The sequence below is a fragment of the Ovis canadensis genome, chromosome 5, assembly GCF_042477335.2.
Source record: "Ovis canadensis isolate MfBH-ARS-UI-01 breed Bighorn chromosome 5, ARS-UI_OviCan_v2, whole genome shotgun sequence".
NCBI classification, from domain to species: domain Eukaryota; kingdom Metazoa; phylum Chordata; class Mammalia; order Artiodactyla; family Bovidae; genus Ovis; species Ovis canadensis.
The window spans coordinates 96519295-96543505 of NC_091249.1; the positions used below are offsets into that span (position 1 = coordinate 96519295).

General features: G+C 36.8%; 1 protein-coding gene across 2 annotated transcripts in view; it reads right to left on the reverse strand.

The window, feature by feature from the left end:
• Positions 1 to 24211, reverse strand: part of EDIL3 (EGF like repeats and discoidin domains 3) — a 476676-nt gene that overhangs the window by 125604 nt on the left and 326861 nt on the right. For both annotated transcript variants that reach the window (XM_069592585.2, XM_069592586.2), the window contains 3 exons: positions 17625 to 17780; positions 15865 to 16009; positions 6794 to 6978 (listed from right to left, as the gene is read on the reverse strand). In XM_069592585.2, the coding sequence (XP_069448686.1) occupies positions 6794 to 6978; positions 15865 to 16009; positions 17625 to 17780 (486 nt within the window). The remainder of the gene's footprint in view (positions 1 to 6793; positions 6979 to 15864; positions 16010 to 17624; positions 17781 to 24211) is intronic.

Here is a 24211-nt window from a genome sequence, read left to right on the forward strand (position 1 = left end):
GAAAGATGTTCTGGGGAGGGAGGTAGGAGGGGGGTTCATGTTTGGGAATGCATGTAAGAATTAAAGATTTTAAAATTTAAAAAATAAAAAACTAAAAATTAAAAAAAATAAAAAAAATAAAAAAAAGCATTTCTTTCCTAATTGGATTGTGGAGATTTCCTTTGATATTATAAAATTATAAACAAATTTAAAGGTGAATTTATAGTCCAAGAAAAGTATAGTCCTCCTTTGATTCATTTAATGCACTCCAAAATACATTACCATTTATGAAAAATAGAAGATGTTTTATAATCCTGCATAAATTGTTTCATTATTTGACCTCTTTTAGATCTGCTTTATAACTGAACCCTTCATGTAGGCTTGAAGTGAAGTGAAGTCGCTCAGTCGTGTCCGACTCTTTGCGACCCCATGGACTGTAACCTATCAGGCTCCTCTGTCCATGGGATTTTCCAGGCAATAGCACTGGAGTGGATTGCCATTTCCTTCTCCAGCGGATCTTCCCGACCCAGGGATTGAACCCAGGTCTCCCGCATTGTAGACAGACGCTTTACCGTCTGAGCCACCAGGGAAGTTTCCTATATATGAAATATTGAAAGAGTGAATCAGAAATCAGAATATTCCTTCTTCTTGCCAAATGTTTTCCAGTGGCCGAGAGGCCCCTTGACCTTCAAAAATCTTTCCTTTAGCTCTTCTATATATGAATTGTCCAGAAGGCAAGGGAAGTTAATGGCTTGAAAAAAGTTAATAAATTTTATGGCTACAACACTCCCTTTTAAAAATATGAAAGGGACTAAATTAAATAAGGCTTATTTAATTTGAAAACCTAAATTCAATTGCCTTCTTACACATTTCCCCGAAATTAGTATTGAAATGAAACTGTGTAGGGTTAGCTGCAATTTTGACAAAGGTCAGCATTAAAGTATGCAGTCTAACAACTCTATTAATTCTACTAATCTGGTTGAAATAATATGCAAACTATCTTAAATTAGCAAATGTCTCATGAAACAGAACAAAAGGTCATTTCTTAAGTGACATTGTGACATTTTTCTTCCTATTAGTCATTTATCTTATGCTATTCTTTATGAAATCTGAAAATTTTTTAATAGATTCAATTACAGATAGTGAGTTATCCATTTTCTTTAGTCACCACCAATAAATAGGGCAATGAGTATATATACAGAAAATTTATGATGTCTTATTCAACAGAAGTTTTTAATCAATGCAAGCTAATTTATAGTGTTCTTTGTTTACATGCATCTACTACAGCAAAATATTTCTTCACAATTTTGAAGATTATCAACAATAATACACCTACTCTGATAGAATGTCACGAAACATCTTAACCTCATGCTGAATTTTAATCATTTTGTATAATCTGAGCATAAACAAAAGGGAATTTACACAATCTTTTGAAAACATCCTGAAAATGAACTTTAAAAGCATTCAGCCATTCTAAAAAGGGCATGATTTCAGTACAGAACGTCGCTAAATGACATAATGTCCTTTTAAAGTTAGTAATAATATTATTACTACTCTCAGGTAAAGAATCTGAAAAACAGCTGATGCTACCTAAACAAAAATATTTACAATTTTTGCTTGACAATGCAAATGTATGTAATTTATCAACATTGCTCAGTCTGTAACTGAACTAATGATATTTCCATTTCATAGTTTTATTGGAAATTTCCTTTTGGAAGAAGCAAAAATACATATGCATATCTTTTTGCTTGGTTAATATTGGCGTCAGATGATTGTCTCCTGTTTTATCAAAAGCCACCAAAAGAGAAAGAAGGGAACTAGTTGCTGAGTATTTACTATGTGCTTCCTCTTTTCTGTTATTTGTCTTATTTAATCCATGTTAAAACTCAACAAAATTTCTGGGTTTTTGCTTAGAAAATAACACAGGAGGTAATAGCTTGATTCTAAAAGATCTCTGTAAATTCAACTTGCTTAAAATTCCACTTTATCTTATGAGCTTCCCTGGTGGCTCAGATGGTAAAGAATCTGCTTATAATGCAGGAGACTTTGGGTTGGGAAGATCCCCGGGAGAAGGGAATGGCTACCCACTCTAGCATTCTTGCCTGGAGAATTCCATGGACTGAGGGGCCTGGTTTGATTCTAAAAGATCTCTGTAAATTCAATTTGTTTAAAATGTCACTTTATCTGAAAACAAGGTTTAAAATCTAGTGTAACCATGTGTTAAGAATGTTCAACTCCAAGCCAGGAATGATTGCATTATGACCTTTCAACTTAGGTATAGTAAGACTTTTTAAAAGCAGGACTTACAATTTAACCTCTGTAGGCTTCTGGAAAACACATTGATAGAATTTCCTGCTTAAAGCTTAAAAGACCATCAAACATATCAAGAGATGGGATAATGGTTTTTCAGAGGTCTGAGAAATGCCTCTTATTTAGGACTGCCTGTGGACTTAACACATTTTTACCATGTTCATACAGAAATATTATGATGATTACAAGATTAACAGTAGCTCAAGGAAGCAAATCAATTAGGTAAGATCATGCCAAATAAATTCCACAAAAACATTTGGTTGAGGATTTTCTGAGATTCTGGCTTTAGAGAAGAGACTAGAAGCAACATTAGAGTAATAATAAGAATAAACATTAAAGTGATATTTGAATACATAAGAATTTCTTAAAAGAATGCATAAGTATTCCTTAAAATATATCACAATTGGGCATAAAGGGTTTTTGAGGATTCATTTTCAATTGTATTTCCAGATAATATATGATTACATTTTGAAAAAACTACAAAACTTATATAAAACTCTCATTACTAGAGGGTTACATGCATAGTTGGCATATAAAATAATTTAAAAAAATTAGCAGGAGATCAATAATGAATGAAGAGAATTTAAATTACCATCATAGTTTCTCTTCTGAAGAGCTATTTCTCTAAAGCAATGCATCTTAGTTAAGATTACAGCTAAAATTTATAAATTCAGAAGTCCCAAATAAGGATAAAAGTTGACTGTACACCAAAAATTAAACAAATATCACCCTATACATTATCTATGAAAATATTAATCTTATTTCCAACAAAGATACAAGTATAACAATGTATACAGTTGAACAGATTCTACTCTCTTGAGGAGAAAGCACTAAAAATAGTCACAGTGCTGGAGCTTTTTCTTGCATGATGTCAAAAAAGAAAAAAAATAAGTAAAGATGTCAATTTCCCTTGCCTTGGAGACTCTGAATATGTTTTGACACAACAAAAGAATAGACATACTCAAAGAATTGGTCCTTGAATTGACAGAAAATCTGTCACCAACAGAATGAATCAATTTCAGCATGCAAGTGGCTTTAAGAAGGCAGATGAAAGGTCATCTTAAAAAATGTGATGGATGAAGGTTTGCACTGAACATTACACCCTGATTCATGTACGTAAAAATACTTGTTTTATCTTTCTAAAGAAATTTTCCATTGGCAATACCATTATGTGGGTATTTCTAGAGTCTACCAGCCTTTTTGAATTACTTATGGGGTGTAAAATATTTTATTTCACATGGCATTATGATTCACAAACATTAGCCATAGCCAGTGAATCTGAGATATGACTGGTATGTTTTCAATTTTAAAAGTATTATATAGTGACAAAGAACAAGTCTAACTTCACCATTCAAGTCTAACAAATGGAAAGGAAATTCTCCATGGTCTCTTCTAAATAAGAACTTGAAAAGTTCACAAAAGCTATCCAGTTCCTTTAGTAAAAAGGTTAGACTTTTAATATGACCTTCTAGATTTACTTTTCAAATATTACTCAAAATTTTGAGGATGTTAGCAGTTGGTCTCAAACTGGGGATCAAATTATATGCATTTTAAGTACAAATCAATAACTTAAATAATGCTTTGATGGATGAACGCATTCTTTCATTCAGCAGTACTTATCGTGAGAATATAAAGTGATACAGCCCCAGTGGAAAACAATACAGAGGTTCCTTAAGAAACTAAACACAGGCTTATAATATGATCCTGTGATCCTACTCCTGGGCATCTAGCTGGGGAAAACTATACTTCAAAAAGACACTTGCAACCAATGTTCACTGCAACACTTATTAACATTTACAACAGCCAAGACACTGAAATACCTAAATATCCAGATACAGATGAAGAGATAAAGAAGATGCTGCATATATATATATACAACGGAAAATATTCAGCCATGAAAAATAATGAAGTGATGCCATTTGCATCAACATGGACGGACCTTGAGATTATCGTACTAAGTGAAGTAAGTCAGGCAAAGAAGGACCAATATCATATGCTATCACTTACACAGACCCACAGACATAGAAAACAAACCTATGGTTACCAAAAGGGAAAGGGGATGGGGAAAGGATAAATTAGGAGGTTGAAATTAATATATACACACTGTTATATATAAAAAAGATGACCCACAAGGACCTACTGAATGGCACAGGGAACTATACTCAATATTTTATAATAACCTATAAAGGAAAAGAATTTAAAAATGAATATATATATATATATCTTACATATATATGTGTAAGATTGAATCACTGTGTTGTACACATGAAACCATCACAATATCATAAATCAATTATACTTTAAATAGACAAAAACAGTATTTACTGAGTGCCTACCACATGTCAGGTGTTGTGACAGGTTATTTAGTTAGGTACTGGACAACAGGTTGAGAAAGTAGAAAAAAGACAAATGTGGTTCCATCTGCCCTGAGCAAGTAATGCAGCACAAAAACACAATTTCCAGTGGATTGTGATAATGGACTGTGAGAGAATCACAGAGGACACAGTATATCCAGGAGACAATTTAAGCCAGATGTGGTATGGGATGGAGCTGGCAGCAAAGCCTTCCCAGAGAAAAGCACAGCTACAGAAAAGCAAAACTACAGCTGAAGTATTTAACCAACAGAAGGCTGAGATATTGTGGGCAGAGGTGCTCTTTCCATTCTTTTTCTCCAGGAAGACGATATTTATAAAGGATGGGGAAGAGAGAGAGTGTTGTTTCGTTTGAGAAACTGAAGCAAAATTAGAAGGGTGGTGAGAGATGAACTGAGGCCAAATCACAAACAGATTTTTAGGCTATCTTAAGGAAGCTGCCCTTTATTCTGTGGCTGATAGGGAACAACTGAAGGGTTTAAAAAAGGAGTAAAAGAATCACATTTACACTTCAGAAAAAATTCACATGGATGGCAATCTTGGAAATAGGTTTTTAGAGAGTAAGGCCAGAAGCCAGAAGGCTGGTTAGGAGGCTTCTGCAAAAACCCAGGTAAAAGAGGGCAGTGGCCTAGATCTTGGAAGTGGCAGTGGGGATGATGAGAAGTAATAGAATGTTAAAGCAGTTGAATCCATTCCAGTAGTTGAAATAACCAGTTCTTGCTAAAGTAGTTAAGGTGAGTGTATGGAGTTGGTGAGAGTGAGGTTGTTAGGAAGATAACAACCTGGAAGGGTGGCCTGGGGAAGGATAGTGGGAAGAACCAGCTAAAAGGATGAAGATAAACAAACCGTGGTGTCATCCAAACCAAATAAGAACAATGGTTGATGGAACAGGTGATGTCTTAGGAATACAAACTGTGTTGCTCGCTTCTGTACCATCACTATTTATCATGCTCTATGATGCTTCACAGGTGCATCACAGACATTTATCAAGTGAATTATTTCATTTAGTAGTATTGCTACTTATACACAAGGACATAAGACTGGGTTGTGGGATGATAAATATTTACTGTTTTTTATATGTATATAAAACCTACCTTCAAAAAGCTCAAAGAATAGTAAAAGGAAAAAGACATACATAATTATGCATAGTATATGGTAATGCGAGACCTTAATAAAGCTTCAGATCAATAAAGATCCAGACACAATGTCACAGGACAGTAAAGAAAAAAATAAGAATAGTGAAAAAGAGTAGGGAAAAGTAAGGTCAAGAAAGAAGAGACTATGAGAAATTTCAGGTGATTTGGTAAGAATAATTTCGTACGTGCAGATTTGGTTCGATGAGGGGTGAGATTTGCTATTGTAATTGTTTTTGCTATTTCCAGAAATACAATGAATTACCACAACTTTGAAACTCATAAATGCAGCATAAAAATCAGTAAGAGGAGAACTCATCTTTCTCAAATAAAATGAGCTCATGATGGAATTAAGCTGTCTTACTTTGCCACAGAAGACATTAACAAATTTGTGCCTACTTAAAAGTACTCCACAAATAAGTGCATTTCAAGAAGGTTGTTTTAAAAAGCACTGACTGTAACCTTACCTCATTTGCAAATGATAAACACACTCTGCAGTGTCTATGCTTTCCTTCTATAAGCAAGCACTCTTATGAGAATGCAATCAAATCACTCCATTGCTTAGCAACCACAGGTAAAGGGCTAATAAACCATGAGTCATGATTCTATGGGAACAATCTGCAGGTCAGTGGCATGATTTCAAGGTGGTTTGGATTTCTGCTGCGATGCTTTCAAACCAATACTGACACAGAGCATTAGAAGAGATGAGAGTTAAAATGCAAATGATCACATAATCAATTGAATTGACCTATACATAGTGTGATTTGGTTCACTGTGCTGCCTCAATCTGACAGTAGCTTCGGTAAATCAACATCAGCATAAAAACAACACATGAAAATGAATTCATAAGGAATTTTTGTTTTACCCATTTAGTTAAGCCAAACAGGAAGACACATTTAAATTAGCATGAAGGTAATGACTCCTATAGACACCTAACTAACAGGAAATCTTATAAGGAAGAATGACAGTGGGTTGTGAGACATTTTTAGAAAATATTACCTGTAGCCACTGTGATTGGTCATTGTGGCCGGAGGTCCAGGCATTCACTTTGCCCTGCTTGTCCAGCCGGGCTTTCCTTGGTTCCCAAGTGAACATGTCCATATTGAGAGTTCTGAAGATGCTGGAGGCAGTGATCTGATAGTCTTGTATATGTCCTGATTTCATCCCCAGAGGCTCAGAACAGCCTGGAAGAAAATGAGAGGGGTGCCATGAGAAAAATAATTTATCACCCTGAAAGTCTGCAGCCTTCAGTTTAGATAGGCAAGAGAAGATTAAGCATAATGCTATTCATTTCCCGAAAGAGAGAGCATCTAAAGTCAAAAAAAGGCTATAATCAGAAATAAATCTGAAACAAAATCGAAAAACAAGTAGCCAATTCAAACTATTCTGTCTGAATATATTTTGGAAAAATTGAAAACAAGATAGACAATTCAAACTACTTTTCTCTGATATATGATTTTGCAAAATGAAAACAATGTTGAAATGCTCTCTCCTGTCTCATTACTGATAGCCTCATGACGGGTCCCTGGTTCTCAACAGTTTCATTTTGTCCTTAAAATTGGAACATTTTCTCAGAAAATATATTTGGTTTTCTTTTATCTGTTTCTATAACACTGCAAATGAAAATTCTCCCAGGACAATGTCATTTTCACAAACTGCTCCGATGTTATATTCTAAACTGGACAGTATTTTATGTTCCAAGAAACCTGTTAATCATTATCAGTGACTCTTATAGTACCAATATGGCTTCTTCTGGAAGGTAAGAAGCTATTATTTATTCAGTGTTTACCATGTGCCCTGCTTTGTGCTAGTATAAAATTTAATAGGTAACAGAAGAAATGAGCTAATTCTAGCAAAATCCATGACTGGACAGCCTTTTCATAAATTTTTGTGTTTCAATCATACTCAATAACTTTTAGTAGTGGATATTTTTTGAAGATTCTCAAATCTGCCACATATATTTTCAGGTGTGACATGATGTGAAATTTGGGTTTGTTTGTCTTTGAAAAATCTAGCCCGTGTGTGTACATATACACAGAATTTCATAATCTTGAGTTGCAACTGTGACAAAATTACATTCATAAACCTTGTAAAATGCAGTGTGATTATATCATTACATTAGACAGCAGTTGAGTCATTTGTAAAATTTTACATTTTGGCCAAAGAACACACAAGGTAGTATGATCATCAAGAACACCAAGATAAAATAGGAGACTTCTCTGATCAATGCCATCTCTTCACACTCAACTGGTGCTTGACTTATTAGATGTGTCGCCTTGTACCTAATACTAAACCTGTTTGTGCCTCAGTCTTATCATCTGTAAAATGGTGATAATAATAAGTTCAGTTCAGTCGCTCAGACATGTCCAACTCTTCATGACCCCATGGACTGTAGGACACCAGGCCTCCCTGTCCATTACCAACTCTGAGAGCTTGCTCAAACTCACATACATTGAGTCGGTGATGCCATCCAACAATCTCAACCTCTGTTATCCCCTTTTCCTCCTGCCTTCAATCTTTCCCAGCATCAGGGTCTTTTCCAATGAGTCAGCCCTTTGCATCAGGTGGCCAAAGTATTGGAGCTTCAGCTTCAGTATCAGTCCTTCCATGAATATTCAGGATTGATTTCTTTAGGATTCACTGGTTGAGTCTCCTTGCAGTCAAAGGGAACCTCAAGAATCTTCTCCAATAACACAGGTAAAAAGCATCAATTCTTTGGTGCTCACCTTTGTTTATGGTCCAACTCTCACATCCATTGATAACGACTAGAAAAATCATAGCTTTGACTAGACAACTTTGTCAGCAAAGTAATGTCTCTGCTTTTTAATATGCTATCTAGGTTGGTCATAGCTTTTCTTCCAAGGAGCAAGCGTCTTAATTTCATGGCTGCAGTCACCATCTGCAGTAATTTTGGAGCCCAGAAAAAGAAAGTCAGCCACTGTTTCCACTATTTCCCCATCTATTTGCCATGAAGGGATGGGACCAGATGGCATGATCTTGGTTTTCTGAATGTTGTTTTAGGCCAACGTTTTCACTCTCCTCTTGCACTCTCATCAAGAGGCTGTTTAGTTCCTCTTCACTTTCTGCCATAACGTGGGGCCCTAAATGGGAAACCTTGAAAAAAGAAGGGCTAACTTTGTGGTTTAGAGCTAAGATGGCGCCTGGGGGAAGAGATGAGGGCGTGGCCTAAGTTGTTTGTTAAAACTTTTGATTGGCTCTCTTGATTTCCGTGTTCCTGGACAGCGAGTGATCACCACAGACTCCTGTTACAATGAAGCGCATGACGACTTGACCTTTAATGTGATTGGTGCAACTATGGTATATTAAGATTTGACCTTTAACGTGATTGGTGCAACTATGGCATATTACAATTTGACCTTTAACGTGATTGGTGCAACCCTCGCAAAACCCCCTTGCTTGCCTATATAAACCAAGAGTTTGTGGCAATAAAGTGGAACTGCTTAGACGGAACCCCTGTTGGGTCTGATTGTCTCTCGCTCACCGAGGGGCTGGGTTGGCGGACAGCAGGCTCACCTCTCCTCGGGACCCTTTGGCTTTGCTGAGGGAAGTTCCACTGCCTCTCTCTTTCTGCGGACCGCACCCTGCACCATAAAGGTTGTATCATCTGCATATCTGGGGTGATTGATATTTCTTCTAGAAATCTTGATTTCAGCTTGTGCTTCATCCAGCCTGGCATTTTGCATGATGTACTCTGCATATAAGTTAAATAAGCCGGGTGACAATATATATAGCCTTGATGTACTCCTTTCCCCATTTGGAACCAGTCCTTTGCTTCATGTCTGGTTCTAACTGTTGTTTCTTGACCTGCATACAGGTTTCTCAGGAGGCAGGAAAGGTGATCTAGTATTCTTATCTCTTTAAGAATTTTCCACAGTTTGTTGTGATCAACAGAGTCCAAGGATTAGCATAGTCAATGAAGTAGAAGTGGACGTTTTTCTGGAATTCTCTTGCTTTTTCAGTGATCCAATGGATATTGGTAATTTGATCTCTGGTTTCTCTGCCTTTTCTAAATCCAGCTTGAACATCTGGAAGTTCTCAGTTCACATACTATTGAAGCCTAGCTTAGAAAATTTTGAGCATTATTTTGCCAGTGTGTGAGATGAGTGAAACTGCAGTAGTTGGAGCATTCTTTGGCATTGCCTTTCTTTGGGATTGGAACGGAAGCAGACCTTTTCCAGTCCTCTGGCCACTGCTGAGTTTTCCATATTTGCTGACATATTGAGTGCAGCACTTTCACCGCATCATCTTTTTGGATTTGAAATAGCTCAGCTCGAATTTCATCACCTCCACTAGCTTTGTTTGTAGTGATGCTTTCTAAGGCTCACTTGACTTTGTACTCCAGGATGTCTGGTTCTAGGTGAGTGATCACACCAGTGCGGTTATCTGGGTCATTAAGATATTTTTGTATAGTCTTCTATGTATTCTTGCCACCTCTTCTTAATATCTTCTGCTTCAGTTAGGTCCATACCATTTTTGTCCTTTTTTGTTCCCGTTTTGCATGAAATGTTTCCTTTGTATCTCTAATTTTCTTGAGGAGATATTTAGTCTTTCCCATTCTATTGCTTCCCTCTGTTTCTTTGCTTTGATCACTTAAGAAGGCTTTCTTATCTCTCCTTGCTATTCTTTGGAACTCTGCATTCAGATGGATATATGTTTCCTTTTTTCTTTTATCTTTGGCTTCTCTACTTTTCTCAGCAATTTATAAAGCCTGCTTAGACAACCATTTTGCCATTTTGCATTTCTTTCTTTGGGGGGGGGGGTGGTTTCAATCAATGCGCCCTGTACAATCTTATGAACCTCTGTCCATAGTTCTTCAGGGATACTATCTATCAGATCAAATAGCTTGAATTTATTTGTCACTTCAACTGTGTTATCATAAGGGATTTGATTTAGGTCATTCCTGAATGGTCTAGCGGTTTTCCCTACTTCCTTCAATTTAAATCTGAATTCTGCAATAAGAAGTTCATGATATGAGCTACAGTCAGCTCACAGTCTTGTTTTTGCTGACAGTATAGAGCTTCTCCATCTTCGGCTGCAAAGAATATTATCAGTCTGATTTTGTTATTGACCATCTGGTGATGTCCAAGTGTAGAGTCATCTCTTGTGTTGTTGGAAGAGGGTGTTTGCTCTGACCAGTGTGTTATCTTGGCAAAACTCTGTTACCGTTGCCTTGTTCATTTTGTACTCCAAGGCTAAACTTACCTGTTACTCCAGGGATCTCTTGACTTCCTACTTTTACATTCCAGTTCCCTGTGATTAAAAGGACATTTTTTTTTTGTTTTTGAAGTTTAGAAGGTCTTTTAGATTGCCACTGAACTGTTCAGCTTCTTTGGCATTAGTATTTCGGGCATGAAAAGTGAAAGCCACTCAGCTCAGTTCAGTCACTCAGTCGTGTCCAACTCTTTGCGACCCCATGAATGCAGCATGCCAGGCCTCCCTGTCCATCACCAACTTCCAGAGTTTACCCAAACTCATGTCCATTGAGTAGGTGATGCCACCCAACCATCTCATCCTCTGTCATCCCCTTCTCTTTCTGCCTTCAATCTTTCCCAGAAAGCCACTCAATTGTGTCCAACTCTTTGCAACCCTATGTACTACACAGTCCACGGAATTCTCAGGCTGGAATGCTGGAGTTTGTAGCCTTTCCCTTCTCCAGGGGGTCTTCCCAACCCAGGGATTGAACCCAGGTTTCCCACATTGCAGGCAGATTCTTTACCAGATGAGCCACAGAGGAAGCCCAAGAATACTGGAGTGGGTAGCCTATTCCTTCTCCAGGAATCAAACTGGGGTCTCCTGCATTGCAGGCTGATTCTTTACCAGCTGAGTTATCAGGGAAGATTTGGGGCATAGACTTGGATTACTGTGATATTGAATGGCTTGCCTTGTAAGAGAAGAGAAATCATTCTTTCATTTTTGAGATTGCACCCAAGTACTGCATTTGTTTTTTTGTTTTTTTTTTAGTTTTTTTATTCTCTTAATTTTAAAATCTTTAATTCTTACATGAACCCCCCTCCCACCTCCCTCCCCATAACTTTTTGTTGACTAAGAGGGCTACTCCATTTCTTCTAAGGGATTCTTGCCCACAGTTGTAGATGTAATGGTCATCTGAATTAAACTCGCCCATTTTGGTCCATTTTAGTTCACTGAATTCTAAAATGTCGATGTTCACTCTTGACATCTCCTGTTTGACCACTTCCAATTTACCTTGATTCATTGACCTAACATTTCAGGTTCCTATGCAGTATTGCTCTTTACAGCACTGGACTTTACTACCATCCACAGCTGGGCATCGTTTATGCTTTGGCTCAGCCCCTTCATTCTTTCTGGAGTTATTTCTCCACTCTTCTCCAGTAGCGTATTGGGCACCTACCCATCTGGGGAGTTCCTCTTTCAGTGTCATAGCTTTCTGCCTTTTCATACTGTTTATGGAATTCTCCAGGCAAAAATAATGGCGTGGTTTGCCATTCCCTTCTCTAGTGGACCATATTTTGTCAGAACTGTCCACAATGATCCATCTGTTTTGGGTGGCCCTACAGAACATGGTTCATAGTTTCTTTGAGTTAGACAAGGCTGTGATCCATGTGATCAGTTTGGTTAGTTTTTGTGATTGTGGTTTTCATCCTGTCTGTCTCTGATGGATAAGGATAATAGGCTTGTGGATGTTTCTTGATTGGAGGGCTAATACTAAAAATGACCTCAAAGAAGTATATTAAAAAAGTAGTTAACTATTTAGAAACAGTGCTGGCATGTAGCTAGCATTCAGCAAATGTTAGCTAGTTTATTATTTCCACAAAATTCATTGCAACAGGTGACAATGTTACATCCAGAAGTCAGCATATCAGTGGGTATTAAAGAATATATTATGACTGACTATGGTTTCTAAAACTAAGTATTTTAAGTGTAATCTAAGAGAGGTGGCTTAAACTCTTCTTTGATAAAACTAATTCTTAACTACAATTACTTGATTTCTGTTCTAGTCAATCTAAGTCAGTTCGTCCTTCTTGAGTCTCTTCCATGTTTGTCTTCACCTGTACCTTCTAGGAAACTCCTACCTATGCAAAATGACAAAAACTGACACAGAGGTTCAGCAACTGGATGTCTAGCTCAAGTCTTGCTTCCATAGGAAACCTATATCCCAGGTCTCATAAATAGTTCTAGATCCTAAATATAAATTCTAGAAAAGAAAAAAAAAAAACTCATGACCAACTGCTAATATCCTCAAAAATTCATGACAAATCTCAAAGATTCCAGAAAGTTCTAAAGTTTTAGTAGCACCCTGCTTGTCTTCAAGCACTTATAAATTAACATGTGTTCTCTGTATTGTGACTGATAATAATAATAATCAGTCAGATTTCTGACTCATTCATCTATCATCACCACCAACTCTCTGTCCTCCTACCTTGCCACTGGAACTTTGTACAACTGCTTCCTTGGCTTTTGGAAGAGACACAAGTGAAAGGAAACATATTTGTTTTTCTCCTTTTGTGAGATAACACAGTACTTGATGTATTGGATAGAAAAGGAGCACTTTTACTTTGACCACTTCTACTTAGCCACAGAATTCATTTCATTGCCCACTTTATTGCCCAGAGGGGGTGCTGAATAATTTGCTCAAAGAATGAATGAATGATTATTCCTCTACTAATTATGATCATGATCCATTTCATTCTAAGTATCTTAAGTCACATCTCTTTCAGAGAATATTGGGGAATTTTCTTTTTTTAAGTGTCTGGGAAATGATTAACTGCTATCTCATACACTGAGAGATCTTATAACAGTTTATTGACTCCTATAAGGCAGCCTTGGGCTTTACACTGTTGCACTGTGGGAAATAGTTTGTACATTATGTTATTGTTTATTGCCAAGTGTTATAGCTAGTCTATCCTGCCAATTTGCCTCATACCATGAATTTACCTTCTCATCCATAATATTTTATACATACATATTAACTCTTTCTGGAGAAGGCAATGGCACCCCACTCCAGTACTCTTGCCTGGAAAATCCCATGGACAGAGGAGCCTGGTGGGCTGCAGTCCATGGGGTCGCAGGGAGTTGGACACGACTGAGCAACTTCACTTTCACTTTTCACTTTCATGCATTGGAGAAGGAAATGGCAACCCACTCCAGTGTTCTTGCCTGGAGAATCCCAGGGATGGGGGAGCCTGGTGGGCTGCCGTCTATGGGGTCATACAGAGTCGGACACGACTGAAGTGACTTAGCAGCAGCATTAACTCTCTTACCAGCATGCACAATGTGTTATCTATGTGATGGACAATAGCTGAACAGAATAAAGTATTAACAACACAACTGATTATTTTTACAGTTGAAGTGCCCTAGCTTTTATAAACATTCCTTAAGAGATATCATTCCCTGTACACACTTTTAAAATAGATTCGTGGGGTCAGGAGATGGGGTATGACTTCTTTCTGAAAATGTAAAAATCCATAAAGGGTCAGGTATAATCTCTTGTCAAACTTGAAAGTAAAACATATTCATATCTTAAGGGTGTAAACTGTGCCATGTCTGAGACTGGCCTTCATGAATTAAAAGACTGAAAAATTGGGGAAGGTGATGTTCACCAACTAAAAAGCATAGAACTTGCAGCAGACTTCATCGCACGAGGGCTTCCTCTTGATTGCTTTATGATGAATGAGTTCAGGATGACACTGGCCTGTGGTGATGCAGTGACACGCAAGATAAACACTGTGCAGCAATAATTCTGCCGAGATTTACGGGGAGTCAGTAAGCCTGCTCGAATTACCAAAATAGGGAAAACATCCCTATCGGGGTAATTAATGGTACTAAATCTGTACCATTGATTGCTTCATAAAGGAAACCCATATATAGTATGAAAGTGTGATTCTTAAAATAGATTCACTCATCTGCCCAAATGCCTGTAATTCCTCTGAATGTAGAGGGTTCATTTAAAGTTTGGTTGTTTTGAACAGTCTCTTGCATTTCCTTCAAAACCATTCCCTTTCTTAGCATCACAAATAAACTCAAGAAGGTAAATTAGATATAAAGTGTGCATTTTAACCATTACATGCAGCCTTTTGAAATGAATAAAATGCTCTCAGTTGTCTCTTTGCAGGGATGTGTTACCTAAATGGAATGTTTATAAATATAAAAGGCTCTCATACTTGGAGGTTACACTAAAAAGTGGGACACACATGGATATTTAGTTTTCTTAAAAACACGGTAGTTTCAACAAAATTTCAGGCTACAGTGACAAAGAGAGTTGTAAATGTTTATGACAAAAATATAAGAGTCATCACCAAAAATACAGCACAGTGAAATGCCTGGGCAAGATTTTCTGTTTAGTGCAGAATCTACCTAGATTGAAAGTGAACAACTGAGAGACCCAGTCATAAAGTCTTCATTTTTATATCTAGTCTTGAAGCTCCAGGAGGCCTAGGATTATTTAAATTTGAGTCCTTTGGTAGTTATCTTTGTGTTTAAAAATCACTTTTTGGGTAATAGGTAAGTTGCTAGATAATAACAATCTAGAAATTCATAGTAGCAATCTTGGTTTTTAAAGTATTGTCTCCTTGGAAACAATGATCATTTTACATGTTTTGGAAAGCCTAAAGAAAAAAAAAAGATGAAACTAAACGCTTATGGTAGATGTACAAACAAAAAGCTTACTTTTCTATGCTATACAGTCTAAGTGTAACTGCAGTTTATGAGGTCAGGCAGATTCCAATTTTCACTGAAATTTTCCTAAAACATAACTCATAGTTGCTATTAAAATTAAAAAGACATGTTTAAATTTGACAAGAGTTTCCAGTAAAAATTTGTTGTATTTTCTTTACCACTAAAAGAAATACACTGCCCCTTCTACATTAATCCTATTCTGTAGTGTGTTTTAGAACTTGTTTATCTTTTACCCTCTAAATCTTGCTCCTTCTCACTGAACCAAGCCTTAGACATTTTGTAGCAAAAATGAACATCTATGAATATTGAAAAACTGCAAGCTAGCAACACACTACATACAATTGTGCTTTGTTTTCCTTTAAAGAGAGTACAAAAAGAGATGATATGAGACTCACCTGACAGTTCACATCCAAGAAGCTCCATTCTCAAAGTGCAATGCCTTCGACAAACTTGGGGATACAGTCTCACATACTGAGCTTTTATGGGGGGTGTGAAAGAGTTAGCATACGGTGTGTTGTTATCAACATTTCCATGGAATACCTATGTAAAGAAATAACAGAGTTTAAAATTATTAATTTCAGTTTTTAAAAAAACCTATTTTCAAATATTGACTCTATATCCTACCCAACCAAATCCCGCAAAGACTGGATTAAATAATTTAGAGGTCTGGAGCAATTAGAGAGCACCTTGCCATCAGGGCTTTCCTTGTGACTCAGCTGGTAAAGAATCTGCCTGCAGTGCAGGAGACCTGGGTTCAATCCCTGGGTTGGGAAGATCCCCTGGAGAAGGGAAAGGCTACCCACTCCAGTATTCTGGCCTGGAGAATTTCATGGACTACCCAGTCCATGGTGTTTCAAAGAGTCGGACATGACTAAGCAACTTTCACTTACTTTGCCATCAGAAGCAAATCTAAAACCTATAGATAGAATCCTCATTAAAGCTGTAAACCACTGTAACCTATGGCTTAATCTATACCCTATTATGTTGGGCTTATCAATTTAAGTCTAGTCCTTGAGAATGGAATGCTCCTAAAGGGAAATGCCTTCTCAACTTAGTTCGGGATCTGGCTCTATCTATTTATTTTGCTACTTGGTAATTATGTATGTTGTTTTAGGAACCAGCCTTCAGTGTTATTTCCTGATCACTTAGTTTCTCTAAAGAGAAATTGCTTAGTCATGTCCAACTCTTCATGACCCCGTGGACTGCAGCCTACCAGGCTCCTCCATCCATGGGATTTTCCAGGCAAGAGTACTAGAGTGGGTTGCCATTTCCTTCTCCAAGCTGTGATCAAATTTATGATGCTTTAGGGTCTGAGTCCTCCAGTCCCAGATCACTGGATAAGAGACTCACTTCATATACATCTCCAGTGAAAAACCAATTTATCTCTAAAATTTAAATGCTAAAATGTGTTATTTTTAATTCCTTTAAATCTCATTTCACTTTATCTTTTCTATAACCTAGTAATCAAAAAACCTATTTACATTCATTTAAGAAGTTAATTAAAAAATCTTTCATAAAATTTATCAGTCTATTTTAATGATTCAGTTTTAAATGGAATGAACTACATTGCTGCTTTTTAAAATTAGAAATTTGTGTTAAAATTAATTAAAAAATTGGAAATATATGAAAGGGCAAAGGAGATACTGAATATCATTATGTAAGATGCACACAGATAAATATTCCTCTAGAATATTTTATTCTGCAGAACAAAAATTTCTTCCAATATTAAGATATTAAGTAATAGAGAGATAGTTAATTTTTCTATAACTCGGTGTTTCTCTTTAAAAATTTTATTTTTTCTTTAACAGTTTTGATCTGTATTTATTTAAGGAGAAGGATCATCTGTCAAAGCAATAAAATGAAATTGAAAGCTGACTATTGTTAAAATAACTGTTATGCACAGGACTATGCTAACCTTGTGATAAAGTGTTTATAGTCCCACCAGTTAAAATCTGAGGAAGATTTAAATGGTCGCTACTACACACTGATAATTTGGGATAACTCCTTACCCTCTCCACACACCACTGGTCCTATTAAAAAAGTCATAAATTTATTTTCAACAACATAGGACTACTTTTGACTATTCAGTAGTCACTTGGTAATAGATTATGTATGACAGGTTATGCTCAAATTAAGCATGACATGGAAGTCTTACCATGTCTTCATTGGTTCCTTTCGCTCTGTACATTGTCCAGGTTTTTCCATCATTACTGTATGCTATTTTGTAGGATTTGATATACTCTGGACTTCCAATCCTCTTGGCTCCTTGAGTAATCACACCAGTAACTCTCATTTTTCTCTGTAAATTTATCTGAGGAGACAAAGTACAATCAACTATAATTTCCCTGCTTTCGGATAACAATGCTTACAGTGTCACATTTGAAAATGGAACATTTTTATTTATTAGTGAAGATTGAAAATAGTATATATCAAGCCTATATCAAGCCTAGCTTCAAAATGCCTTTCTCTAATGGTATACTTTTCATTTTTAAAGTAAAGTAATATATATGAACAAGTTTTAAAAAGGGTAATGTGTCCCCAAAATATAAGTATTGAAAGCATTTGGTGATTATGATACGTTAAGTATGAGTTAGCAAAGTGAAAAATGAGCATGTTATCTTCTCAAAATAACCTCAATGATGTTACCATGAAACTAATATCAAAAAACTGTTAATGTGTCTCAACTGCTTTAGACTTAAAGAAATTCCATTAAAATAAACCATGCAAATCCCTGAGATCTTTGAGTGTTAGAATAAAAAAAGGTAAAGATAACAATGATGGCAAAACACAAATGCAAAAACATCTTCAGTTTCTGAATCTTTATACTGTAGTTTCTGCTTATGTTAAGTACACATTCGTCATGGAGAGTTTTTCACCAAATACTTTTCAGTGTATGGAGATGTTCTAACTGATGTTTTCTCTCCATATTTTCTCCCCATTCCAAGTCATAATACAACAGTTTGCTACAGCATAATTATCACCTAAGAAGTTTTTCAACATTTTTCTCATTTAAGTAGAAATTTCCTCGTAATACAACATAATAATTCATTAAATACTACCATGTTAGAAAAATATTTTCTACATATATGGCAAATATTAAAAATTGTTACGTTCACTTTAAAATGCCTTTATGATGTCTATAAAATCTCAAGTTCAGTAGAAAGGTAATGTTTTAATGATCTTGACAAATTGCTATAAAGCTCTCCACTCTTAATTATTAATATTAATAATAACATAGTATAAGATATTTAAATTGGTGTAATTCAGAGACCGCTTCCAGAGAAATCAGGAAATCTTCCCATTCATGTAAGTGATAAGGGCTTTCTACTCTTTGACGGGACTCTAAGAGTTAACATATGAAATGGCAGGGGTTGAGCATGAAAAAACCAGCTCCTCTAGAATCATTTGTTTTTAATAGGTACATTTATGTCACGTATTTAAAAAGTCAAAAATTGGAACTACAAAAGCAATCCCTGGAGTTTGCACCCCAGACAAAGACTGCAACTCAGTTCAGTTCAGTCGCTCAGTCGTGCCGACTCTTTGTGACTGAATGGAATGCAGCACGCTAGACCTCCCTGTCCATCACTAACTCCCAGAGTTTACTCAAACTCATGTCCATTGAGTTGGTGATGCCATCCAACCATCTCATCCTCTGTCATACCCTTCTCCTCTTCTCCATCTTTTACAGCATCAAGGCCTTTTCAAATGAATCAGCTTTTCACATCAGGTGGCCAAAGTATTGGAGTTTCAGCTTCAACATCAGTTCTTCCAATGAACATTCAGGACTGATTTCCAGTTTATTGTGATCCTAAAGGATGGACTGGTTGGATCTCCTTGCAGTCCAAGGGGCTCTCAGGAGTCTTCTCCAACACCACAGTTCAAAAGCATCAATTCTTTGGCGCTTTCTTTATAGTCCAAGTCTCATATCCATACATGACTACTGGCAAAAACATAGCCTTGACTGAACAGACTTTTGTAAGTAAAGTAATGTCTCTGCTTTTTAATATGCTGTCTAGGTTGGTCAAAACTTTCCTTCCAAGGAGTAAGCGTCTTTTAATTTCATGGCTGTAGTCACCATCTGCATTGATTTTGGAACCCACAAAAATAAAATCAGCCACTATTTCCACTGTTTCCCTATCTATTTGCCATGAAGTAATTGGACTGGATGCCATGATCTTAGGTGTTTGAGTGTTGAGCTTGAAGCCAACTTTTTCACTCTCCTCTTTCACTTTCATCAAGAGGCTCTTTAGTTCTTCACTTTCTGCCATAAGGGTAGTGTCATCTGCATATCTGAGGTTATTGATATTTCTCCCAGCAATCTTGATTCCAGCTTGTGCTCTTCCAGCCCAGCATTTCTCATGATGTACTCTGCATAGAAGTTAAATAAGCAGGGTGACAATAGACAGCCTTGATGTACTCCTGTCCCCATTTCTAACTGTTGCTTCTAACTGTTCTAACTGTTGCTTCCTGACCTGCATACAGATTTCTCAGGAGGCAGGTCAGGTGGTCTGGTATTCCCATCTCTTTCAGAATTTTCCAGTTTATTGTGATCCACACAGTCAAAGTCTTTGGCATAGACAATAAAGCAGAAATAGATGTCTTCTGGAACTCTCTTGCTTTTTCGATGATTCAGCAGATGTTGGCAATTTGATCTCTGGTTCCTCTGCCTTTTCTAAATCCAGCTTGAACATCTGGAAGTTCATGGTTCATGTATTGCTGAAGTCTGGCTTTGAGAAGTTTGAGCATTACTTTCCTAGTGTGTGAGATGAGTGCAATTGTGCGGTAGTTTGAGCATTCTTTGGCATTGCCTTTCTTTGGAATTGGAATGAGAACTGACCTTTTCCAGTCCTGTGGCCACTGCTGAGTTTTCCCAATTTGCTGGCATATTGAGTGCAGCACTTTCACAGTATATCATCTTCCAGGATTTGAAATAGCTCAACTGGAATTCCATCACCTCCCCTAGCTTTGTTTGTAGTGATGCTTTCTAAGGCCCACTTGACTTCACATTCCAGGTTGTCTGGCTCTAGGTGAGTGATCACACCATCGTGATTATCTTGGTCGTGAAGATCTTTTTTGTGCAGTTCTTTTGTGTATTGTTGCTACCTCTTCTTTTTATCTTCTGCTTCTCTTAGGTCCATACCATTTCTGTCCTTTATTGAGCCTATCTTTGCATGAAATGTTCCCTTGGTATCTCTAATATTCTTGAGGAGATCTCTATTCTTTCCCATTCTATTATTTTCCTCTATTTCTTTGCACTGATCACTGAGAAAGGCTTTCTTATCTCTCCTTGCTATTCTTCGGAACTCTGCATTCAAATGGGTATATCTTTCCTTTCCTCCTTCACCTTTCGCCTCTCTTCTTTTCACAGCTATTTGTGAGGCCTCTTCAGACAGCCATTTGCTTTTTTGCATTTTTTTTTTCTTGGGGATGGTCTTGCTCCCTGTCTCCTGTACAATGTCACTAACCTCGGTCCATAGTTCATCAGATCTAGTCCCTTAAATCTATTTCTCACTTCCACTGTATAACCATAAGGGATTTGTTTTAGGTCATATCTGAATGGTCTAGTGTTTTCCCTACTTTCTTCAATTTAAGTCTGAATTTGTCAATAAGGAGTTCATGATCTGAGTCACAGTCAGCTCCCGGTCTTGTTTTCACTTCTCTATCTTTGGCTGCAAAGAATATAATCAATCTGATTTCAGTGTTGACCATCTGGTGATGTCTATGTGTAGAGCCTTCTCTTGTGTTGTTGGAAGAGGGCATTTGCTACAACCAGTGCATTCTCTTGGCAAAATCCTATTAGCCTTTGCCCTGCTTCATTCTGTACTCCAAGGCCAAATTTGCCTGTTACTCCAGGTGTTTCTTGAATTCCTACTTTTGCATTCTAGTCCCCTATAATGAATAGGACATCTTTTTGGGGTGTTTATTCTAAAAGTCTACAATCTTTTATTTCCCTGGATTTATGGATTTTAAGGGACTTCCTAGGTGGCGCTAGTGATAAAGAACCCACCTGTCAATGTAGGAGGAGACATAAGACACACGTTCTATCCTTGGGTCTGAAACATTCTTTGGAGAAGGAAATGGCAACCCACTCCAGTATTCTTGCCTGGAGAACCCCAAGGACAGAGAAGCCTGGCAGGCTACAGTCCACAGGGGTCACAAAGTGTCAGACATGACTGAAGCGACTTAGCACAGCACAGCACATAGATTTTAAACATGTTAATATGTTAAGGGAAATCCTGAATCTTCATGTAGTCAGGGCCCTTTCAAGCTTCTGAAAGTTTGCTAACATGGCACAGTCCACTTTTCTCTCTATTCTGAGTGTCTCTAAATGTCATTTCTATCTCAGATTCTTCTTCCCCAACTAATGTTCACAAAATGATTCTCTGTCTTTGTTATTGTTGTTCTTTTGCTCAGTCGTGACTGACCGTTTGCAACCCCATGGACTCCAGCATGCCAGGCTCCCCTGTCCTTCACCATCTCCTGGAGCTTGCTCAAACTCATGTCCATTGAGTCGGTGATACCATCCAACCATCTCATCCTCTGTCGTTCCCTTCTACTCCTGCCTTCAATCTCTCCCAGCATCAGGGTCTTTGTCTTACTCGATTCTTTGTCTTACTTGTTTAGAAAGAAAATCCAGAAATTGGATAAGCTAAAGAACTGGGGTGGATGGTCCCCAGCCTCTGATATGTGAGCTTACCCATCTTTCACTCCTGTAATGCAAACCTATAAGTGATATTTTTCTTATTAATTTCTGGGCCTGTAGGTTCTTTTTTCTCCAACAGGGCCAAGTGAGTTGACTTACATATCCAATTTTACTTTTCTCATTTTAGTACTTAAGACATCAAAATCACTGACATGAATACATTTTTTGTCCCATTTTTGTTTGGAGGTACAAATAAGAAAATATTCACCATCAAGGCAAATTTTACTTATTACTCTTTAATCTCAATTAGTCTCTAAAGATTGATTTTGGAATTTTAATTGCTAGATTTGGTAAAGGTAAGCTCCAAAAGAGACTATCTTAACATATTAGGTAAATGAGCACAACCTTGTGAAAGAGCCATATTCATCCACCATCTTATATACAGCATTCCTCTTTATTTTTCAAGTGGAGAGTCTTCATAGTCTGAATCTTTCTAATATATATAACAAACACTAGACACTATGAATAAAGTGTCCTCCCATTTTGCAAGCCAAATTCCACTTGAAAGTACTGAACATTCCTTTTTCAATTATCTTTTATCTTGTTTATACCTTCTTATAGATGGCCAAATTATCTCTGCTAGAGTTTCAAGCTGATGAGCTGTTGACTAATTTTTCTGAAGCTTAAATAGAGTAACAATCAAAAAATGAAAATCTGTGTACATGTTTCTAAGTCATGGCAGAAATGATGTTTTAAAAGATTATTTGCTTTAATATTTATAAGCTCTGAATATATATCTCAAGGAGCTGGAACTCCAGAGAGTAAAGCAGCACCCTCCTTGGGTTTTATCTATTTTAAGTACTTGAAAGTAAAGGTGTTAGTTGCTCAGTCATGTCCAGTTCTTTGTGACCCCATGGACTTTACCAAGCTCCTCTGTCATGGAATTCTCCTTTCATATACTAAAGACTTTAAGCAGGTATCTGTAATTAAATTGCAGTACTGTTTTCATCAAATAAAAAATAAAAACCAAAAAGTGATTCACAGAACACTGGTTCAGGGATTATTAGCAATTATTAAGTTTTAGGCTTTTGAATGCTCCTCTATCTAGCACTACTAAGCGTGGAATAATAAGAAAATCATATAGAAAAGAGCTATGATTTCACTGTCACTGTCATATTCAAATTTAAATACCAGGAATCTATATTACTGTGAGAAATAAACGAAGCCTTGAAGAAGGTTATCACCTGATTTTAGAAATATCTCTACCACAAAACTTATTGCAAGCAATTCCCTTTCATCCTACTCCAACATTATTTAGGGATTTTTGTGATTCTTTGTAAAATAACATTGGCTAGAAAGTGATCTGATTTCTATTTTGTCTTTTTCTGCCTTTATGGAGGTCTAAATATACTAAAGAGTGGGGATTGCATCAGAAATTTCAAAATTACTCCCTGTGACCTTGATAGATGTTTGGATATGCCATAAAATATTTTCATTTATTTATCCTGTTTCAGAGAAATTATTTTTCCACTGGATGGTAGGTACACTGCCTGTCCTTAAAAATAAAAGTACTTACATTCTAAGGTATTTTGAGTGAACTGCTTTCCCTGTACTAATGTAAATATTAAGAAACATAATCTGGACCTAGAATGCCTAGAATCCAGGCAAAGCCCAGGCTGAAGGCAAAAAAAGACTGACAGTTTCAGCCCTGGTTTTTTCCACTTCTCACCAATGTAATCTTCAACAACTTGTCTAAGCTTCCTGAAATTTAATTTCCTCCCCAGTAAAAGGAATTTTAATAGAATTCTTACGTGTGAAAATTAAATGATAGAGTACATGCAGAAATTTAGTAACACCTGCCACCCAGAAAGCTCCGTGGTTGCTTTTTTTGGGTTGCTTTTTAGTTTTTTTGTTCTCTAAATGAAAAGGAGCATTCCTTTTCCATGTTCTCCCCTTATGTGAGCTGATAATCATAATAACCATATTTAAAAAGTATGAAATCAACTTCCAAAGCTATGTACTAATAAGACATTCAAGGTTATTATGTTTACGTGTGTGTGCCTCTGTGTGTGTGTGTGTGTGTGTATGTGTGTAAATCT